The sequence below is a fragment of the Melitaea cinxia genome, chromosome 26 (genome assembly GCF_905220565.1).
Source record: "Melitaea cinxia chromosome 26, ilMelCinx1.1, whole genome shotgun sequence".
Taxonomy (NCBI): domain Eukaryota; kingdom Metazoa; phylum Arthropoda; class Insecta; order Lepidoptera; family Nymphalidae; genus Melitaea; species Melitaea cinxia.
The window spans coordinates 10249679-10270681 of record NC_059419.1 but is presented as its reverse complement, the minus strand read 5'-3'; the positions used below and the strand labels follow the sequence as shown (position 1 = coordinate 10270681).

General features: G+C 34.5%; 1 protein-coding gene across 1 annotated transcript; it reads right to left on the bottom strand.

Moving 5' to 3' along the window:
* Positions 1–1767: 1767 nt before the first annotated feature.
* LOC123666596 (ubiquitin-conjugating enzyme E2 H) lies at positions 1768–20779 on the bottom strand. The gene is made up of 5 exons (XM_045600698.1): positions 20567–20779; positions 15521–15597; positions 6603–6770; positions 3730–3858; positions 1768–2199 (listed from the first exon to the last, which is right to left on the bottom strand). The coding sequence occupies exons 1-5, from the start codon at positions 20617–20619 to the stop codon at positions 2048–2050; spliced, it is 579 nt and encodes a 192-aa protein (XP_045456654.1). The 5' UTR covers positions 20620–20779; the 3' UTR covers positions 1768–2047.
* Positions 20780–21003: the final 224 nt, after the last annotated feature.

Below are 21003 nucleotides of genomic sequence, written 5' to 3'. Positions count from 1 at the left end.
ATATTCTTGTATATACTCGGTTAACGACTGACGTCGTCAAAGACAAGCCAGAGGCAATTCTATCGAGAAAACGTTCCTCACACCAATTTTAGAATACAAAGTACAATTATATCCAAGGAATTACACAATTTTTAAAGCACTTTTGTGTCCGCCGCCATTTTTTTTTTATTCTGAGCAGTTTTCAAACTAGAATTCTAAAATTGGCATATTGTGGTCCATACTTTATACAGATTATTGAAATTTTGACAGCGGACACAGGACATTGATTATATATTATATTACTGGCGTTACACTATACGTTTTGAACATGCTGTAACTTGTTTGTTTAACCACAGATTATATTACTACCTCGTTAGTTCGATTATAACTAAAAAAAAAGTAGTTTAAAACTTATCGGTCTAAATGTCAGAAGGTAAAAACTAATAAACTCATTTCTAAAGATATGTCCAAGGTTTGTAAAACGACAATTCAAGAAGTTTTTTTTTTTTTCGTTTTAAGTAATTTCTTGTACATCGTTTGAGGTAGTAAAACAACCTTTTACACTTTGGGCGCCCTGTTTTTCATACATTTTTCGATTAATCACAGATAATACATAGCAGTATACGAGGTGAGATGTAAAACGTTACACAAATTTTACACAACTTTAAAGGTAAACTTCGAATCCAAGCTTAATCTTTAATAAACAAGTAAAATACGCACAACCACATTTAGAGAAACGTTTGTGACCGATCATCCATCCAATACTTTGGCAAGTCACGTGTAAAATGTTAAAATCGACAAAAAAAATTATTCCAGGGCGCCCCAGCAACACATAGGCTAAAAAACGATATATCCACTCGATTCCGGATCAGACAAAGTTATTGTAGCGATTGACGATTCGTTTAGTAGCATGATTATTCGACTAGTAACGTGACTGTTAGTTTAGCTGCATGACTATTCGATAAGTGAAGCGACTGTACAATGAGTAGCTTAACTATTTGAAATTGATGCTGTTTTACAAGCGATGTGGTTCCATGACTTATGTGATTATTGAATTAGTGATGTAACAATTCAATCAATATAATAAGCGACGTGACTATTCAACCAGCGACGTTTTTATTTTATTTTATTTAACGAAACAATAGCACAATATATGTATAACAATATAAGTCAAACATTTAAATCACTGTTACGCACACTTTATGAGGCTAACAATCACCTATCAAAGTTTACAAAATGTTTAACTATTACTCGTAACAACATAAAATACTAAATATGACAAGATACACATATGTTTTACTGTGATCTATCAATAGTAGAATCCCTTTTGACAAGAAGGTAGATTAAAAATAAAAGAAAATATCAAACAGGTAACTGAATAATTGTAGGCAATCTTATCGACCAGAGTGTCTAGTGCGAGTTTTGTTTAATCCGTCCCGCAATAACGGGCGTAAATTTTACCTTCATTTTGTATGGGAAATTCGGCATTTCAACCTAGTTCTCGCGTTTGTCGCTAGATGACTCTGTATCGATTGTATCGTAAACTATTCTTTATCGTCTAGGCTGCACGGTTTAAAATCCCATGCAAAATAATCTTCACGTATAAACGCGTTTCTGTCATGTTTCTGTGAATAAAACTCGCACTAGACACTCAGTACGATTTACGCGATGCGAGCTACCTCGCCACCCGCTTCCTCTTACTGTACAGACACTTGCGGGGATGTCGATACGGCGTTCAAGGCTCGCTCAATTGGTCATTCGCGTGCTCATAGCAACCACTGCTATTGGATGGCGGAGACAATAGGTACCCAGCGACGTGATATCATCAATGACGACTTCATTAAGTGACAAGACTATTCAATAAGTGACCCGGCTATTTGATAAATGACACGGCTATTCAATAAGATACAAGACAACTCGATAACAGTCACGCAACTATGTAGTACCGGACTTGAAATTCCTGACATGTTTAACGAATGTCAATCACTCGTCTGATCGGTACCGAGAGTATCGTTTAGTAGAGTCCAGCTTGCAAGTACACGACGGGCGGGCGGGCGGCCTCCAAGCGTTATAACTCCATATCGTGGGCCTCGTCATCACTAAACTCGGACATCGAGGACTCGGTGTCGCTGTTAGCACCGTTACGTGTCGCGGCCCCGGCGCCGGTTATCGCGTCCTTTTCTAACAGGGCTTCTTCTGTCGCGAAGCGTTTTACGTAGTCTGGTGAAGGAAGGGCTTGTATGATTACCCGGTATGAATTTTGTGCGATAAGTTTCGAGTTTAATTTGACATTCGATGTAGATAATAATAATAATAATAAAACTGTTTATTGTACACCAATAATTAGCCAAATTATAAAATAAAAAAAACTGGAGATAGTACAGAATGCCGCCTTATCGCTAATGAGCGATCTCTTCCAGGCAAAGAGGAAATTGTAGATGGTATAAGTTCCATTATCCATTATTCCGTTTATTTATGCCATGTACGTACATATACTTTATTTTTATTTATTTTTTTATTTCTTATTTGTCAAAATATATTGTATATGTTTACGTAAAACTGTACACCTAAACCATCTACATATATATCATTTCCTCTGCCCAATGGTTGCCTGGAAGAGATCGCTCATTAGCGATAAGGCCGCCTTACTTATCTCCTGTTTTTATTTTTTGTAATTTTGCTCACTTGGTGTACAATAGAGTTTTTATTATTATTATAAGTGTACAGTTTTTATCTAGACACATACGATACATTCAGACAAAGAAAATAATGTAAAAAAAGAAGATATTTAGATAATATTAAATACTATTACATTTAGTTCGTTTTTGTACTGAATAAAGCTATTTTTTTTGTCTGCGATTCCTTCATGATGCTCACAGCGATACCCAGTCTAAGAATAGCGCTCAATATTCACGCCATTCATGTTACTTTGATTGTAATTTACCACCGATCTTCAGTGATATAGTATTTCTTATATTGCATTGTAAAATAGCTAATGATAGCTAATAAAATATGTTAACCGACTGACAAGTAGTTTTCGAGTTATACATAATAATTCATATTTGAAGTCAGTTTTTTTCAGAACAAACTACTATTTTGATTCCAAAATATAAGTTAAAGGATGGACTAGTGTTTATGAGCGACTGAAATAACGTGCTTTTCATTCGTCGTGTGTTTTAATTTTGAGTTACAAATACAATTTATAGCTGTTAAGTAAATTGGTTTACAAAGAAAACTTGTAAAAACGCGTCATTTCAGCAAGGTCACTTTGCCAGATTAATTTCCTGATTGAGAGACAAAAACATTGCAAATCGAAGTTACTTTTATTGCTGATTGACGTTTTGATCTTCATCACTCATCATCGTCACTTCAGCCTATCGCAGTCCACTGCTGGACATAGGCCTCCACAAGTTCGCGCCAAAAATGACGCGAACTCATGTGTTTTGCCCATAGTCACCACGCTGGGCAGGCGGGTTGGTGACCGCAGGGCTGGCTTTGTCGCACCGAAGACGCTGCTGCCCGTCTTCGGCCTGTGTATTTCAAAGCCAACAGTTCATCCGCCATCGGTCGGCTTTTTAAGTTCCACGGTGGTAGTGGAACTGTGTTATCCCTTAGTCGCCTTACGACACCCACGGGAAGAGGGGGTGTCTATATTCTTTGATGCCGTAACCACACAGCGAATAAGTTTTGATCTTTAGATGAGTCTAAGGCAATGGATAATACATTAGATTTCCTAATAGCTAGACTTACCGGAAACCTTTTTTTTGTATTCCTCAGGTTTGTGGAGGTACATGGCAGCGGCATCACCGTTCAGAGGGTCGATAGGGTTGGGGTACGTCAGGAGCTGCGGTAGGAAGGACTCGAATATGTTCGACAAGTCTGAAATATCAAAGAATAAATATAAGTTTCAATTATTTATCTTATCTTCAGGACGAGAAAGACGATAAGAAGCCTATAGGAGTCGCGTCAGGAAACATCCAACGAGATTACATCATATTAACAAATGCATTACCTCTAGCCTGTAATATCCCACTACGGGGCATAGGCCTCTTTCCCCATGTAGGAGAAGGATCAGAGCTTAATCCACCACGCTGCTCTAATGCGGGTTGGTGGATATATTCCCTACTATGAGTAACGATCGCTATCAGGTGTACATGATAACAACCGGGACCGACGGCTTAACGTGCTCTCCGAGGCACGATGGGTAGACCCACAAGGACTGCACAAACACCCAGACCATGGCAAACACCTGTATTCATTACAGCCTATACAGTCCACTGCTGGACATAGGCTTCCACAAGTTAACACCAAAAATAACGTGAACTCATGTGTTTTGCCCATAGTCACCACGCTGAGCAGGCGGGTTGGTGACCGCAGTACTGGCTTTGTCGCACCGAAGACGCTGCTGCCCGTCTTCGGTCTGTCTCAAAGCCAGCAGTTGGATGGTTATCCCGCCACCGGTCGGCTTTTTAAGTTCCAAGGTGGTAGCGGAACTGTGTTATCCCTTATTCGCCTCTTACGACACCCACGAGAAGAGAGGGGGTGGCTATATTCTTTAGTACCGTAGCCACACAGTACAAACACCTGTATGGCCAATACAAATGTTTGTCATGTACGGGGATCGAACCCGCAACCGCCAGCGCAACAGGTACAATCCATTGCTGTAACCGTTGCGCCAACGCGGCGTCATCTCGTCGTCATATTAACAAATGCATTAAATAAATCAAAATATAACTTGAATGGTTTTCATTAACTATTTCATACATTCGGTTTAGCTTTATTCATTTAATTACTTCTACTATTTATCACGATTAATCATCCATTTCAAATCTTAAAAGCGATCGTCAAAAAGGCTAGAAAAGACCTAACCGTCCACATTCAATTTTCGAGCTTTGAAAACATATGACTCAGACACATTCGTCTCCTATTTTTTTTTTCAGGTGTACAAAATTAGATCAAAAATCATTTCCGATTCAATATTTACTCTTTAGGCTATTAACGATCAACTGGCCAGAATCAACAGAATCTCGGCCAGAAGATTTTATATAAAAAATGTATACTTTTAAACCAAATTCACATATTTAGTCCAGAAAATCTTTGTTATTAGTTATGCAGTTATAGTAAACGATGATTGTTACCAAAGAAGTAAATAACCTTGGATTTATAGCTAGTGCTCTTGCTCTCACACACACACAACACAATTACTGCTCAAAGCACATGAGTCACATGCCCTTAAAGGGTATAAGTTTGTTAACAATTGATACATCTAATTGTACGATTCCAATTTGCTTTATAATACCAATTGTCCAATCATATTGGCCAACGGCAAAAATAATCCTTTATCAAATCAAACCAACCAAAGCTAGCAACCATCAATAGCTTTATAAAAATAGCCTACAAAGGATCTTCGAATCGTCTTCTTAAAATTTAAAATTTCAATTATCATTAAAGCTACCACCTAATTATATAACACCTAACTTATTTACTTTATGTTTTTCTATGTAGACGATTTACATGATAGTCGGAATTACCGTGTTTGTCGTTTTGCTTGACACTAAGAATATGCTTAATACCCCCAATGATTCAATAGTATCGAAATGTAGGCGACTCGAAATAATTTTAATTTAACTCAAAAAGTACGAGTCAGATAACGATAAAATTCAAATGGTACCACACGAAAAGTACCAGCTGTACCACTCAGTTAATAAAATACGAGCACTAGCATAGCACTAGTTTGGATACCCGCACATGACAAACATTTATATTGACCATACAGATGTTTGCCGTGGTCTGGGTGTTTGTGCAGTTCTTGTGGGTCTCTCCACTGTGCCTCGGAGAGCACGTTAAGCTGTCAGTCACGGTTGTTATCATGTACACCTGATAGCGATCGTTAGTCATAGTGGGGAATATATCCGCCAACCTACATTGGAGCATCATGGTAGATTAAGCTCTGATCCTTCTCCTACATGGGGAAAGAGGCCTATGGGATATTATAGGCTGAAGCGAAGCGTGAAGCGATGTAAATCAATTTAATCCTAACAATATAATAATATCAATATCAAGCAGGCTGTTCATGTGAAATAAAGTTTAGGGATGGAAGGTGACAAACGAGAAAGGTAAAGGAAAGGAAAAAGGAAAGTAGTAAAGGAAAGGAAAGAGATTTGGATGTGATCATTTAAATTTCTAGTTTAGGTAAAACTAATTTATGGAGTTTTTTTTTATGTCACTAGGTCGGCAAACAAGCGTACGGCTCACCTGATGGTAAGCGATTACCGTAGCTTATAGACACCTGCAACACCAGAAGCATCGCAAGCGCGTTGCCGACCCAATCCCCAATCCCCCCAGGAGCTCTGATCACCTTACTCACCAACAGGAACAATACTGCTTGAAAACAGTATTATTTTGCTGTGATCTTCTGTAAGGTCGAGGTACTACCCCAGTCGGGCTGCTCCATATTTTGAGCAGGAAATTCCTGCTGTGCCCTACCTCAGTAGGTAAACATTAAAAGAGGGTGTGGGGATCGATTGAATTCTATGGCAAAATTATAATAACAGACATGAATCCTTTGCACCCAATTTTCTACAGAAACTTCCCCCATGATATAAATATATCTGAAAACTTACCGTATAAAGCTGTCCAGGCTTGGTTGATGACGTCCAGACACACAGTGCCGGACACTTCGTCGATGTTCGGATGGTAGACTTTGTTCATGAAGCCGATGGACGGCGACTTGAATGGGTAGTGGTCGGGCAAGTGGACTCGCACCCGCCATACGCCACCTTCGTAAGGAGCTGGAAGGGTACATTACGAAAAGTTATAGTCATATATTTCTTTCGCCCTAAAATTTGTGATATTTCTGGAATTTATTTCTTACCAAACAATATAAAGGCAGTGATGGCCGTATATAGATTAATACATAGATGCGATGACATTGCAATTTTATTGAGAGCGTGTCCGACTACAATGTTCCGGCAAAAGAATTGTTTTCCTTGATGCAAGACCTCTTAGAAAGAAGGAAGAAAATATTTATAGTTTTATAGTAAACTAGCTGTGCCCGCGGCTTCACCCGCGTTGAAATCAGTGTTTCACAAAGTTTTACCGGCAAACTTCCAGTGAAACTTTCATCAAAATCGGCTTAGTCATTCCGTAAACCTTCCTCTTGAAGCACTCTCACCATTGGTGAAACCGCATGAAAATCCGTTCAGTAGATTTTGAGGGAATCGACCACATACGCTTTTGGGGAGTTTGTTTTATAATACACTAACTGTTGCCCGCGACTACGTTCGCGTGGTTATGAAGATATGCATTACTATTAAGATGTTTAACGCAAACTATTTTTTTATTTCAGTCACTTGAAATGCTTATCACACTGAGTAACTTTTTAAAAGGCACAATTTAGTATAATTTAGTAGTTATTTTTATAAAACCTCTCTATACACCACATTTTTAGCTTTATTTTCAGGCTGCAGTATAAATAACCTATCAGGCGAACTTATAGCTGCTGTTTTTGTTTCGTACAAACTATCATCCCCAATTAAACCCTCTTAGCGGTGGAATATCGCAAAATCCGTTCTTAGCGGACGTATACTTACTATAATCTACCTACCTACCAAATTTCATCTTTGTCCATCCTGGATGCATTAAAAACCACAGGATGGTCCCAGCGGTTTTTGAGTTCTCGTGATGAGTGAGTCAGTGACCTTTCTATTTTATATATATAGATTACGATACATTATTTGGACACCTCCTCACCATCTATAGAGCATACATTTTAAATTTCAAGTCTCTTACTTCAAAAACATAGGACTTTCATACAAACTTCCAACACCCGTTTTATCCCCTTCAGGGTCAAGTTTCGTAAAAGCCGGTCTTAACAGATGTTTACACCCTATAAGGAACCTACCTGCCAAACTTCAAGTTTGTGGCTATTATAGTTTCGGAGATTTCGTGATGAGTGAATCAACCTACCATCCCCCGTTTTAACCTCAAAAGGGAGTTGATTTCTAAATATACATTATCTGGACACCTTCTCGCCATCTATAGAGCATACATTTTAAATTTCAAGTCTCTTACTTCAAAAACATAGGAGTTTCATACAAACTTCCAAACCCCGTTTTACCCCCTTAGGGGTCGAGTTTTGTAAAACCCGTTCTTAGCGAATGTCTACGCCCTATAAGAAGCCTATCTGCCAAATTTCAAGTTTGTAGGTGTTATAGTTTCGGAGATTTCGTGATGAGTGAGTAAACCTACCATCCCCCGTTTTAACCCCAAAAGGGAGTTGATTTCTAAAGATTCATTATTTGAACACCTTCTCATCATCTATAAGGTATACATTTTAAATTTCAAGTCTCTTACTTCAAAAACATGGGACTTTCATACAAACTTCCCACCCCCTTTTTACCCCCTTAAGGGTCGAATTTTGTAAAATTCGTTCTTAGCGGATGTCTACGCCCTATAAGGAGCCTTTCTGCCAAATTTCAAGTTTGTAACTGTTATAGTTTCGGAGATTTCGTGATCAGTGAGCCGACCTATTATCCCCCGTTTTAACCCAAAAAGGGGTTGATTTCTAAAGATACATTATTTGGACACCTTTTCACCATCTATCTATAGAGCTTACATTTTAAATTTCAAGTCTCTTACGTCAAAAACATGGGACTCTCATACAAACTTCCAACCCCCATTTTACCCCCTTAGGGGTTGAGTTTCGTAAAATCCGTTCTTAGCGGATGTCTACTTCCTATAAGGAGCCTACCTGCCAAATTTCAAGTTTCTAGGCGTTATAGTTTCGGAGATTTCGTGATGAATGACCTTTCGCGTTTATATATATTATAGATTATAGATTATAGATTAACGAAAAATACTCCAATTTGAGATTGTTGAGATGATATTGCAGTATCTTAAATTTCGAATTTTGAAAATAATTATAAAACAATATCAATTTACTTCGATTTTGAAATGAAAATACCCTCAATTTTTTAAATAATCGCAAGAACATTTTAACTTGCTTGTGTTATCTTTGAAGAAATATTACAGTTTTTAGTGATGCATATTTGTGTGATTATTTTCAAATCTACAAATATTAAGATATTTAGATTTAGGTTTAGAAAAAAATATATAGTAGACCGAATTGGAATTACAAAAAGAAACCGTGTGCGCAGTGACGTAATAAATTTATCTAAATAATAACTCTATAAACATAACTATAAAAAATTCAAAGGTATATTTGAAATTATAATTATATAAGTTATTGTAGGTATAAGATATGAATTTAATACATCTAGACGTTATGTAACATAGATCTGGATCCTATATCGTACATAGGAGTATAGATACAAATTTAAAATTGAATAATTTCTTGATTATGATAGAGCGTAATAGAGCAAAAGTTAATAGTAATTAATTTTCACGAATACTGACCTCGACAAACGAAATCATATATTTTTATACCAACAGACGTTAGTCACGACGAATTTATCACTGTACGTCTAACGATAACGAAATGGCTGGTTAACCGAGAACCAAGTCAAATTCTTGTTTCATATATCTATCACAAAAAAAAAATGTTAAATAATTTAAATAAAATATTACTATACGCTCTCGAAAGTTCTCAAAGTGTGAGACATACACCCCAAAAACGACGCGACATAAGTTAAAAGTTAACAAACATTTTATTAATTACGTTTATGTACACGAAATAACACTCATTAATATAATAATAGCTATATTTTTTCCGCAAGTCATTGGACATATTAAAAAATGTATCCTTTCTTTATTGGTCTCAAAGCAGCGTTTATTCTAGAGGTTTTTAATTTTATAAATGTTCGTATTTATGTTATCATTTTGTTGTCATCTATTTCTCTCGTTTAGTTCGGTTGCTGTAATCTATCTGTCAATGATTTTGTTTACTGAAGACAAAACACGCCACAAATTATATAAAACACTAGCGACCCCACCCGGCTTCGCACGGGTACAATGCAGATACTAAAAAATATAAAATAAATAATGCAATCTAAGCGCAAAAAATATGTCTATTTACGACATCACATTAGAAACCTCTAAAACTATCAGTGTTCCTCTCCTACATTATGCATGTATTATTATATAAATCTTCCTCTGGAATCACTCTATATACACAGGTACTTAAGAAAACCGCATCAAAATCCGTCGCGTAGTTTTAAAGATCTAAGCATACAGGCAACGGGAAGCGACTTTGTTTTATACTATGTAGTGATAATAATTATGCCACATTAATATTTTTACAAATAACCGGAACCTGACGTCGGTGCACCAACGACTACTATACCGTTGTTGATATAACTTTTATGTTTTATTATCTGTTGTTTGGTAAACACATTCACGACTTATCTCGGTCTAAATAAACGCCCCGTCTCGTTGGGAGTTTGGAAATCCTTGAACTACACAAGTCAAATTCTATCTTCAAAGTAAGCTTGATTCGCGTATCTGTGCGTCATACAAAATTTAAAGACCATATCAAGATTGTTTTATGACGCTTTAATGATTTGTGAGAGTGCACAACACAATGATCATTTTAAGCTATATTTAATGACGTATAATGTTAGAGTAAAACATGTGTGATGTTGTCGACAACGTGACAGTTTGTCATCGAGAAAACTTAGCTAATGCGTTTCTTGTTTCTTGTTGGCATTATGTGCACCAAATATCCTATACATTACTATACTTTTAGTGACTTTATTTGTAAAATGTCGCTTCAAAAATCAAATTCCTATCTGAATTCCATATTTAATAAAAAAAACTTGCTAGTAGCAGTGCTTAATAAAAAAATATACAAAAATTCATCAACAAATGTTTAACATTCAAGGTAGGCGATATATTTTATTACGTAATAGGTCGGGGAAAAGTCTTTTCGTATTTTCTAGTAAAGTTGCAATCAAATCTTTTTGGTTTTATTTTTTGTAACTGGCTGTTTTTATTACCATGAAAAGGTGACATTTAAAAGTGAAATTAAAAAGTAACAAACAGTTTCCCGCCACATTAAATTTTATTTTTATTATTTTATTTTATTTATTTTTGTCCGCCAAAATGAATGAATCCAACGAAGAACTTCGGTACATTAAAAAAAGTTTTATTTTAAAAAAGAGAAAAATACGAATCAAACCAGACTCGGTGATGATTTGTACTAAAGATTATAGAAAATGATTTTTATTTTTATTTTTATTTTGAACCGCGAAAAAAAATTGTTGCGTTTATAGAAACTCACTGAAAGAAACTTAATGGACCGTGTACTCATTTGGGCTTGTCTCTTAACTTAACTATGACGTCATCATATCGAACCATTTTCTAAGAGATTGACTGGTGTCGAAAAGTGGATAATCTACGATAGTAATGTAAGAAAGAGATCGTAGTCAAATGTCAGTCAAGCTGCATAGACAATCACTAAACCCGGACTGACACGCAATAAGGTGATGTTGAGTGTATGGTGTGATTGGAAAGCCATCATCCATTATGAGCTTTTACCAACGAGAAAAACCATAGAATCGGATTTCTACTATAACAGCTGATGCGACTTAAGCAAGGAATTGGGAATAAGCGGACGGAATCGATCAACAGAAAAGGTGTCATCGTTCATAACGACAACACTCGACATTACGTCTTTAGCCACTCAAGCATCCACCATATAGCCACCATAAACAGTTCGCTTAAACCGAATATAAAAATCATCATATCAAAAATTTCGATCTACCGGGTACATCGTTCCATATCTTAATTGGCTACAGCGCCGACACGGTCAGTCGGAGACGCGGGTTCGATCCCCGCTGGAGCGGTCGATTTTTGGAGGACTGTCAAAACTACTTGTCACGGTTTTTTAATGAGAAGTCTCAAAATTTCTACAGCAACGGAATCCTATCACTACCTACGAGATGGCGGCAAGTTATCGAACAAAATAGTACATATATATTATAATTAATGTAAATCAATTTTGTAAAATATTACCTTGAAGCTATATCTATACAAATGAATAAAATCGGAGTGTCTGTATGTAATATTAAAATAACCGCGTTTTACTAAATGCATATATGGATGTATACACGGTACATATGCCAAAATAACATTTCTTTTTTAATTTTTGTCTGTTTGCCTGTTTGTACCAGCTAATCTCTAAAACAAATAGCTTATATAATAAGGAGTAACTTAGGCTACTTTTATTTTAGAAATTTGTTTATTTTGTAACTACAAACTGAACAATATATTTTTCTTTTTTTGTTAAATTTCACGCGTACGAAGTCGCGGGAACAGCTACTTTCTATATAAAATACGAAGAAACTCTTTCCCCAACCTAATATATTTGGCATATTTAGAAATATACTTTGTATGCCATTCTAATATAAAATATTACATTTTTTGTTGTGAAAATATGTGAAACGATGAAAATGTTATGAAGGTCACTACTTAAAGTTCTGAATATTGCGTTATAATATTATTTACTGTATAAATTGAATATCATTATAAGGTTAAAACACAGGTTGAACATCCGTATTCATTAATTTAATTTATTATTTCAAATAAATTTTATGTAAATATTTTTATTTACTAAAAAATTACATGTTTTCTTTTAATTATAATTAAATAGCTGACGAAAAACTTCATGCCGAATACTTTTTGTGTAAATATAAGGTTAAAGATCGTTTATTTCTTAAAAAGAATATTAGGTATATAAATATCGATTTTTTATTTAAAAAAAGGAAGAAAAAAAAAGGAGACGAATCTTAATTCAACTGTACTTTTTTGTCATAACCCCATAACTTTTTACTGGGTGTACGAATTTTGAAAATTCTTTGTTTTTTTATATTAAATAGCTGGTGCTTCTAGTTTTAGTGTTATCCCTGATAATGTGTATTGTGCTTTACTTGTCAATGTAATTTTTTTTTCTTTATTTCATTAATTATTTTAACAATGGTTTTCAAGAGTTAGTAATTAAACATTTACGAAGAAATTGTTTTATATCTATACACCTGTGACTTATGTTTATTACTTAATTACGTTCCCTTCAGTGCAATGAGGTCAACCAATTAGGTCATGACCGCTTCGCTGTCAGCAACAGGTGGTGCTTTTTCACTTTGGATGTTGAATTGATTGCCAACTAGCTCTTGAAAATTTTCATTATGCTAATATAATAAGTTGAAATTGAAATCATCAAGCCGCTACTTATACGAAGACATATGTGTCTGTACCAGCGGTTCTCAAACTCAACAAACAATTCGAAAATCCTTTTTTGAAGATATACATATGTCTTTTCGATTATTTTATTGTGTGCTTTTTACCATGAGCAGCTCAAATAATTAATGCAGAACTCTATTATTTTTTTGATAAATTACCTACAATCTTGTAAATACCATAAAAAGAGCTCTTGGCACTATCGACGTTCCTGCTCTTATCGAGCCTACTGGAATTAGTCGCAATGATGGCAAGACACCTGATGGATTGACGTTGGTTCCCTGGGAGGGGCCGGGCGCTTTTGTGGGACGCAACCTGCGTTGACACACTTGCTCCGTCTCATGTCAGGGAAACAGCCTTAAAAGCGAGAGCCGCAGCGGAAAAAGCTGAAACGACTAAACGGCACAAATGTTCGTCACTAATTCCAAATTACATCTTGGTGCCGTTTGCAGTTTGGAGTAGCAGTGCTAAAAATTTTTTAAATGAAATAACTCTTCGCCTTATTGCCTCTACTGGTGACAAGAGGTCTGGTGCATTTTTTGCCCAGAGAATCGGCATAGCGATTCAACGAGGAAATGCTGCCATCATTCTTGGGACAGTTCCACGCGGACATGATTTATACCAAACTATCTGTAAATATTTAGTTCTTAAGTTGTGAATTGTAAATATGTATAATGTTTAATAAACTATTGCTATGATTATCTTGTTATCAATATTTTTACACTTCCTAACCGCTACCATATCGTGTGTTACCTAGTGGTTATCTGGACGAAGTATTGCGATAGGGTATATACTAGCTGAACCCGCAAACGTTGTTTTGCCATATATATTATTAACTCCCTTAATCACCTCCCCTTTATAAATTAGCAGTATGAAAAATACATGTTAGCCGATTCTCAGACCTACCCGATATGCACACAAAAATTCATCAAAATCGGTCCAACCGTTTTGGAGGAGTATTGTAAGTAACATTGTGACACGAGAATTTTATATATAAGATTGTTTTTGGTAAATAATAAAGACTTTTTTCATATACTTATAACATACAGACACGGTCGTCTGTTCCTACTGTAAGTAAATTAATGCTTGTGTTATAGGTACAGCCACATTTAGTTATGTTAAATATACATAAAATTAATACACATATAAATGAATATAAATAATACACCAGAGTCAGGCGGTAATCGAACCCACAACCCTTTGAGCAGAAAGGTACTACAAGCTGGTCGAACAGGCTAGTCAATTTTATTACAATATTATCTTCTTATCTTAATATATATTAATTACGCGTCAAGTTGTTTGTCCGCGATGGACTCTTAAACTACTTAACCGATTTTAATCAAATTTTCACACAGTGTGCAGTTTGATCCAACTTGAAAGATAGGCTATATTTTACTTCGATATATATAATTATTATATTCAAGAAAGAGAATAAGGCAGTACGAAGTTCGCGGTCGGCTAGTTCTTTGCAAAACAAGAGACACATTTGCGTAACTTATTTGTTAAATGGCGCATGTGTGGGCAATGCTTAATAGTTTTATTAAGTGGTAGAAAAGAAATCTATGAGGCCTTGACCAACTCAATGTTAATATACGATTGTGAGTATTGGTAAATTTTGACATAAACACCGTACAGAACAGGCGTTATGTATGTTTATTTATAAACTATTGCCAATATTTTTATGTTAATTTTACTACGGTGACGAACCTTAAAAATATATTTTGTAAAGCAAATAATGTTCTGATGAATGCGCGAGTAAGACTGTGAATACGTGTTTCTGTATGTGAGCATATTTGTGTGTTAAGTGAAACTGTGCATGTGTGTGTGTATTAGATAATTGAGTTTGCAGGCAAACGAAGAAAAACCGACTTTAATTATATCGACAAGTAATACAACGTAGGTAGACGAAAATGTAGTCAAGTAACTACGCATTATCAAAGATTACTCCAAAAGTTGCAATCAGATCTCGATGAAATTTAAATGTGACCACGTGATAAACATCGGCTTTCGATTAAATTAGAAATCATCAAAATCGGTACACCCAGTAAAAAGTTTTGCGGATTTTCGAGAGTTTCCCTCGATTTCTCTAGGATATTTATCAGATCCTGGTTTCCTTATCATTGTACCAAACTAGGGATATCTCCTTTCCAACAAAAAAAGAATATATACATATATATACATATATATATATATATATATATATATATATATATATATATATATATATATATATATGTGTGTGTGTGTGTGTATGTGTATATATATATATATATATACGGTCGAATTGAGTAACCTCCTCCTTTTTCTGAATTCGGTTAAAAATATATTAAAAGAAGTAAATACTTACTTCCTGGAGGTCCGAAGAATTTCACACAGAACTCGTTCAGGCCCCCGAGTATTGTTACTTCGTGTTTGCTTTCAATACTGATTAACTGATGTTAAGGAAATCATTATTCGAACAAACAATGTATGTGTACACATATAAATAACTGACAACGTAATGTATATAATTAAATAATGTAAGAACGTAAAAAAACAAGCCTAAACTAGCCCATTATAAGGAAACTAGTTGTTTTGTAATCTATCTAAATGCTTTTTGACGTATACGTTAAAACTTACTAGTTATTTTTTTTTAATTAAAAAATTAAATTTTAGAACAAATATTTAAGTTTTCAGCCACAGTTCATTTCATAATGAAAATACCTATCATGTGTACAGCTCTGATATCGGCTGAAACCGCATGCCTCAGCAGTAGGAAAATCTTTATACAGTCGTACAACGACCACGTCTAGACGGGGTGCAGGTGGAGAAGGCGAGACTTCCCAAGTTCCATGCAGCCACACTCACACGTACCCACTCTCACACTCCAAGACTAACATTCAAATAAATATTTAACTTATACACACATACATACACACATATCCTCACACTCAAAAACACACATTCAACTTATCAACTTATACACACACTAAAAACACGTCAATTAAATCGGACGCATTTTATTGTTCGAAAATTTAAAAAAAAGTTCAGCTCATGTGTTTTAGTATTTTAAAAATATAAAACTTTTTTTTAATTCAACAAAACACTAATATTCTTCAGGTTTAACAGATTTTTTTTAATAATAATAACTAATGGTATTATTGATAGTACTGTGTAGTACTTATTTAACTAGTTTTTTTTTTATATATATATAAATATTCAATTAAATTCATGTGGGTACCTAAGATACAAGTACTTACACGGAAAATTTATTTCCAAGATCTTAAATAAAAATCGAACCGATAATAACACAAAGGACGGTTATGATATTTATTACGCGAGACTTAAAAGACTCGACGCCACTTAATACTTATAGTAATTTAAATTTAGTAATGGGCGTAAGTTTAGGAAAATAATTGACAACTTTTAAATCATATCCAAAACTAACAAAAAAATATTAAATTTTTTGCTAAAAATATAACTTCGATTGTTTACTATTATATTACAATTAGTTCCATTTGATTTGTCCATAAGATAACGAGAAACAAGAACGGGTTGAATAAAAAAAATATTTTCGAGTTATATCAAGCTGTACCGTATTGCATTACCTATTATATTTTGCTTGCATATTATTATTAACAAACACTAGATATGATATTGCTTTGTCATTCTAACATATTATAATGATAAGTTATGGACAATGTCTGAGAGAAAAAAATATATAATACTAGCTGTGCCCGCGGCTTCGCCCGCGTTGAAATCAGTGTGTCACAAAGTTTTCCCGGCAAACTTCCAGTGAAACTCTCATCAAAATCGGCTTAGCCGTTCCGTAAACCTTCCTCTTGAAGCCCTCTCTCCATTGGTGAAACCGTAAACCGTTCAGTAGATTTTGAGGGAATCGATTACATACACTTTTGAGAACTTTGTTTTATAATTCACTAACTGTTGCCCACGATCAAGTCCGCGTGAAGCGCGCGTCGCGTCGAACAAAATGGTTCGTTGAAGTCGTCAGAATTGTGGTATGAAATAATGTAGTAATAATATAGTATTGTAGTGTAAATATGTTTAAAATATTGCATGTAATTTAGTTTTTAATATGGTTCTACGTAAATATATGCCAACGAATAAATTCAAATCACTCAAAAATATAGGACTTTCATACAAAATTCCAACCCCCGTTTTACCCCCTTAGGAGTCGAGTTTCGTAAAATCCATTCTTAGCGGTAGTTTACGCCCTATAAGGAGTCTACCTGCTAAATTTAAATTTTTTAGGTGTTATAGTCTCAGATATTTCGTGATCAGTGGGTTAACCTACTATCCCCCGTTTTAACCCCAAAAAGAGTAGATTTCTAAAGATACATTATTTGGACACCTTCTCACCATCTATAGAGCATATATTTTAAATTTCAAGTCTCTTACTTCAAAAACATAGGACTTTCATATAAACTTCCAACCCCCGTTTTACCCCCTTAGGGGTCAAATTTCGTAAAATCCGTTCTTAGCGGATGCCTACGTCTTATAAGGAACCTACCTGCCAAATTTCATGTTTGTATGTGTTATAGTTTCGGAGATTTCGTGATGAGTGAGTGACCTTTCGCTTTTATATATATTATTATTATTATAGATTATAGATTAATTAAAAAAAAATTACATGAAGATGCAAAATTTAAAAAAAAAGAACTATTAAAAGAACCTTTGTTACTTAATTGAAGATTTTTAATTTTGATTCAATTGTTACTTAAAAGATACCTTTACAAGACATAATACTCAGAAAATAATCTGGCAGCTAAGACCATGTCCTATAAAAGTGTCTTTATGTAAGTATACTTTTCAGCGATAAAGCCCTTATGATTATGCCCTTATTAATTTGTACCTTATGATGCTTTGTTAAAATCAATCTGTTATGTGTTATTTCTACTTTGGTGTACAATTAAGTGTATATTATTTTATACTAATAAAAACGAAGTGCTTTAGACTACACGACTGAAGTAAAGCTTCCGAAACGTAACTCTCTCTTTCTATCTTCACAAACTTATATCTCCCACTCAACTTCCGTTCGCCTCACTCGATCATACTTTTCGTAACGCTTTCATCACACATTCACCAGCTTACTCCCCAAGTCAAGCGTGCGTAAAGACGTTTTACTTCTCTGGGAACCATTAAAACTTATATAATATATTATGTATTGCCTTATTATTGGTTATAAAAAAAAAGAAAAACATTTTAGAACAAAAATATATTCTTAGGGTTCCTCCTTAGGGTTTCCGTATCTCAATAGGAAAAAACTTTCTGTCTGTCTGTCAAGACCCTTGTTCGCAGGAACGCTTGGAAGTATCAAGCTGAAATTCATACCAAATACTCAGGTCTTCTGTGCCTTGGAGCTATGACAAATTTAAACTTCTAAGCCAATGCAATACAAAAGATACAACCGTTTCTGTTGCAAATTTTCGATACTCGTAAGGGAATGAAAACCTAAAGGGTACTTTCCGTGAACTCAGAATCTTGAAATTTGGTACGAAGCAACGGCACAGATAAAGGAAAAATTGCGAAAAGCGTAAATTTTTAGTTACGTCATATAATAAAAATATTTCTAATGATTTTGTTTATACGGAACTCTCAGTGCGCGAACCGACTCGCACTTTTTTTTTTCGCCGGTTTTTTTTATGGTTTCTCATGCATACAGATATAAACGAGATGCAATAATTTAAACCATATACACTACATACCATTAATAAGCTATAAACAATCTGTCAAATAGATGCAGTCGTTTGTGCTCAGTTGTATGCTTATCTTGTTCCTAGCTATTTGTATGCTTTTACATTAGAACGAAAAGAAATAAAAGGAAGGAATAATTAGTTCCATCGCCTTCTGTTGTGTAAAAGGGATTTTTGCCTAGCAGTGAGATGTATATAGACTAATTCAGTTTCAGTTATGGATTAAAAACCACCACATTAAATTTACGATGCGTTGGCGCAACGGTCACTCTACTGGTTTGTGGTTGTTGCGCTAGCGGGTCTCCCCACCGTACCTCGGAGTGCACCTTAAGCCATCGGTCCCTGATGTTATCATGTACACCTGATAGCGACCGTTACTCATAGTAAGGAATATTGGAGCATTGGAGCAGCGTCATGGATTAAGTTCTGATCCTTCTGCAAACGAGTATGTTTTTTCACAAACAAATTTATTATTATTATATGGCCTTTGTTCAATAAATGGGCTGTCTAATGCAAAAAAACACTATTTATCAAATTATTTATTGATAAATAAATTTAATATGAATTTTCTAATTATACCTATACTTGTGTTTTTCATAAAATTATTTAGTTGGGATTTTTTTATATGTTATTGTATATTATGTATATTTTCATATAAAAAAAATGACTATCAAAATATTATTAAAGTAGTCCAACTTGTATTTTTTTTTAAGCTAACAAGACTATTAACAAAACTGTTTATGTATATAGGCATTACAAATGTAAATAAGGTAATACTTATATGGTATATAAAAACATGAACAAAGTGACTCATAAATAACAATGATTGTGTAGGTATTGATAAAATTAGATTCTAGAAACATCTAAATAAGTAATAAAATTTCCATTTCATATTTTCTCTTTTTTTTTCAAATATTTCATACTGTCATTTGAACCTGAAAAAATCCGAGTTTCATGCATAATTTAAATTATAAAAATAATATTTTTTATAAACTGGAGTACAGATTATACACGTTTTTTTTTTTATTAGTAATTATTATAGAAACTTTTTGTTTATCAATTATTTTGAATTATGATACTAAGTTATTTGTATCTGAAGATGCTAGCTTCTTGGCAGGATACCAAAACCAGCATGGACTTAATTTTGTCTCCTACAAAACGTATATTTACATTTAATTTATAAACGTAAATCATTTACGATGACATCATAAAAGACTAACAATAGACGTTTAATCTAAGCACAATAGAAAAAAATATATATACATCGATTTAATTATCTCATATCATTTGTTTATTCCCCATAGAATATTGCGTTCGACGTTATAGCGATCGAGTTTTAAAAAAATGCGCAATTGAGACCGTGGCCTACATACATATTACGAAATATTACAATCTAAATACACGGAAGAACAGCGTTTGCTAAAGTATCATACTTTATCTACCTGCTATATACATAGATATATCTACGGACCCACACAAAGCACCAAGATGATAAGCCCTTCAAATTATATTTCATTACTAAATATCTCTCTTAAATTTTTATATAACATTAACGTCTAGCGTTAAACGTTAATACACAAATAGCATATATCGATTTTGTATTCAGTCGTGACAATCAGCTGATGGCCCTTCAGCTACCTACTTATTTACATGGAGGCCCAGCGCAGTGGTTGCTTTGTATGGTACATGACAAAGGATACAGTTTTATGACGTCCGTGTCCATCCGACGTTTCCCAGCGCTCGGTGACGACATCTTCGTGATCTATTCCGAATAAATCACTATATCGAACACGAACACTAGCACAAACCCACACTCGACGCAGCGAGATAAATTTTTCGTCCACCAGCAGCAGTCAGAAAAATAACATTGTAGAAAAACAATGGACACACACCATAGACAAAAATTTCGAAGATGATGTGTAATGAAGGCTGTCTTGCCCTATTAAAATAAATCTGTTAGATTATAATCTTATTCTAGCCTCAGGAAATTCTCATAAATAAACAAATACAGTTAAAAACTATTATTAGTAGAGTTTAATTTTGAAATCCTAATCATTTTATTATTTAATAATAAACTTGAAAGATCATCAGTAACTCAAAGATAATAAACAATATTGTACAGTTCGACTTCGAAGTC

What these genes read in the sequence shown, in the direction of transcription:
- LOC123666596 (XM_045600698.1), bottom strand. Translation starts at nt 20,619, where the DNA reads ATGTCGTCACCGAGCGCTGGGAAACGTCGGATGGACACGGACGTCATA. An exon ending in ATTCTTCGGACCTCCAGGAA is followed by an intron (nt 6,771 to 15,520) that starts GTAAGTATTTAC and finishes GTACCCTTCCAG; the next exon opens with CTCCTTACGAAGGTGGCGTA. An exon ending in AGCCTGGACAGCTTTATACG is followed by an intron (nt 3,859 to 6,602) that starts GTAAGTTTTCAG and finishes TTGATATTTCAG; the next exon opens with ACTTGTCGAACATATTCGAG.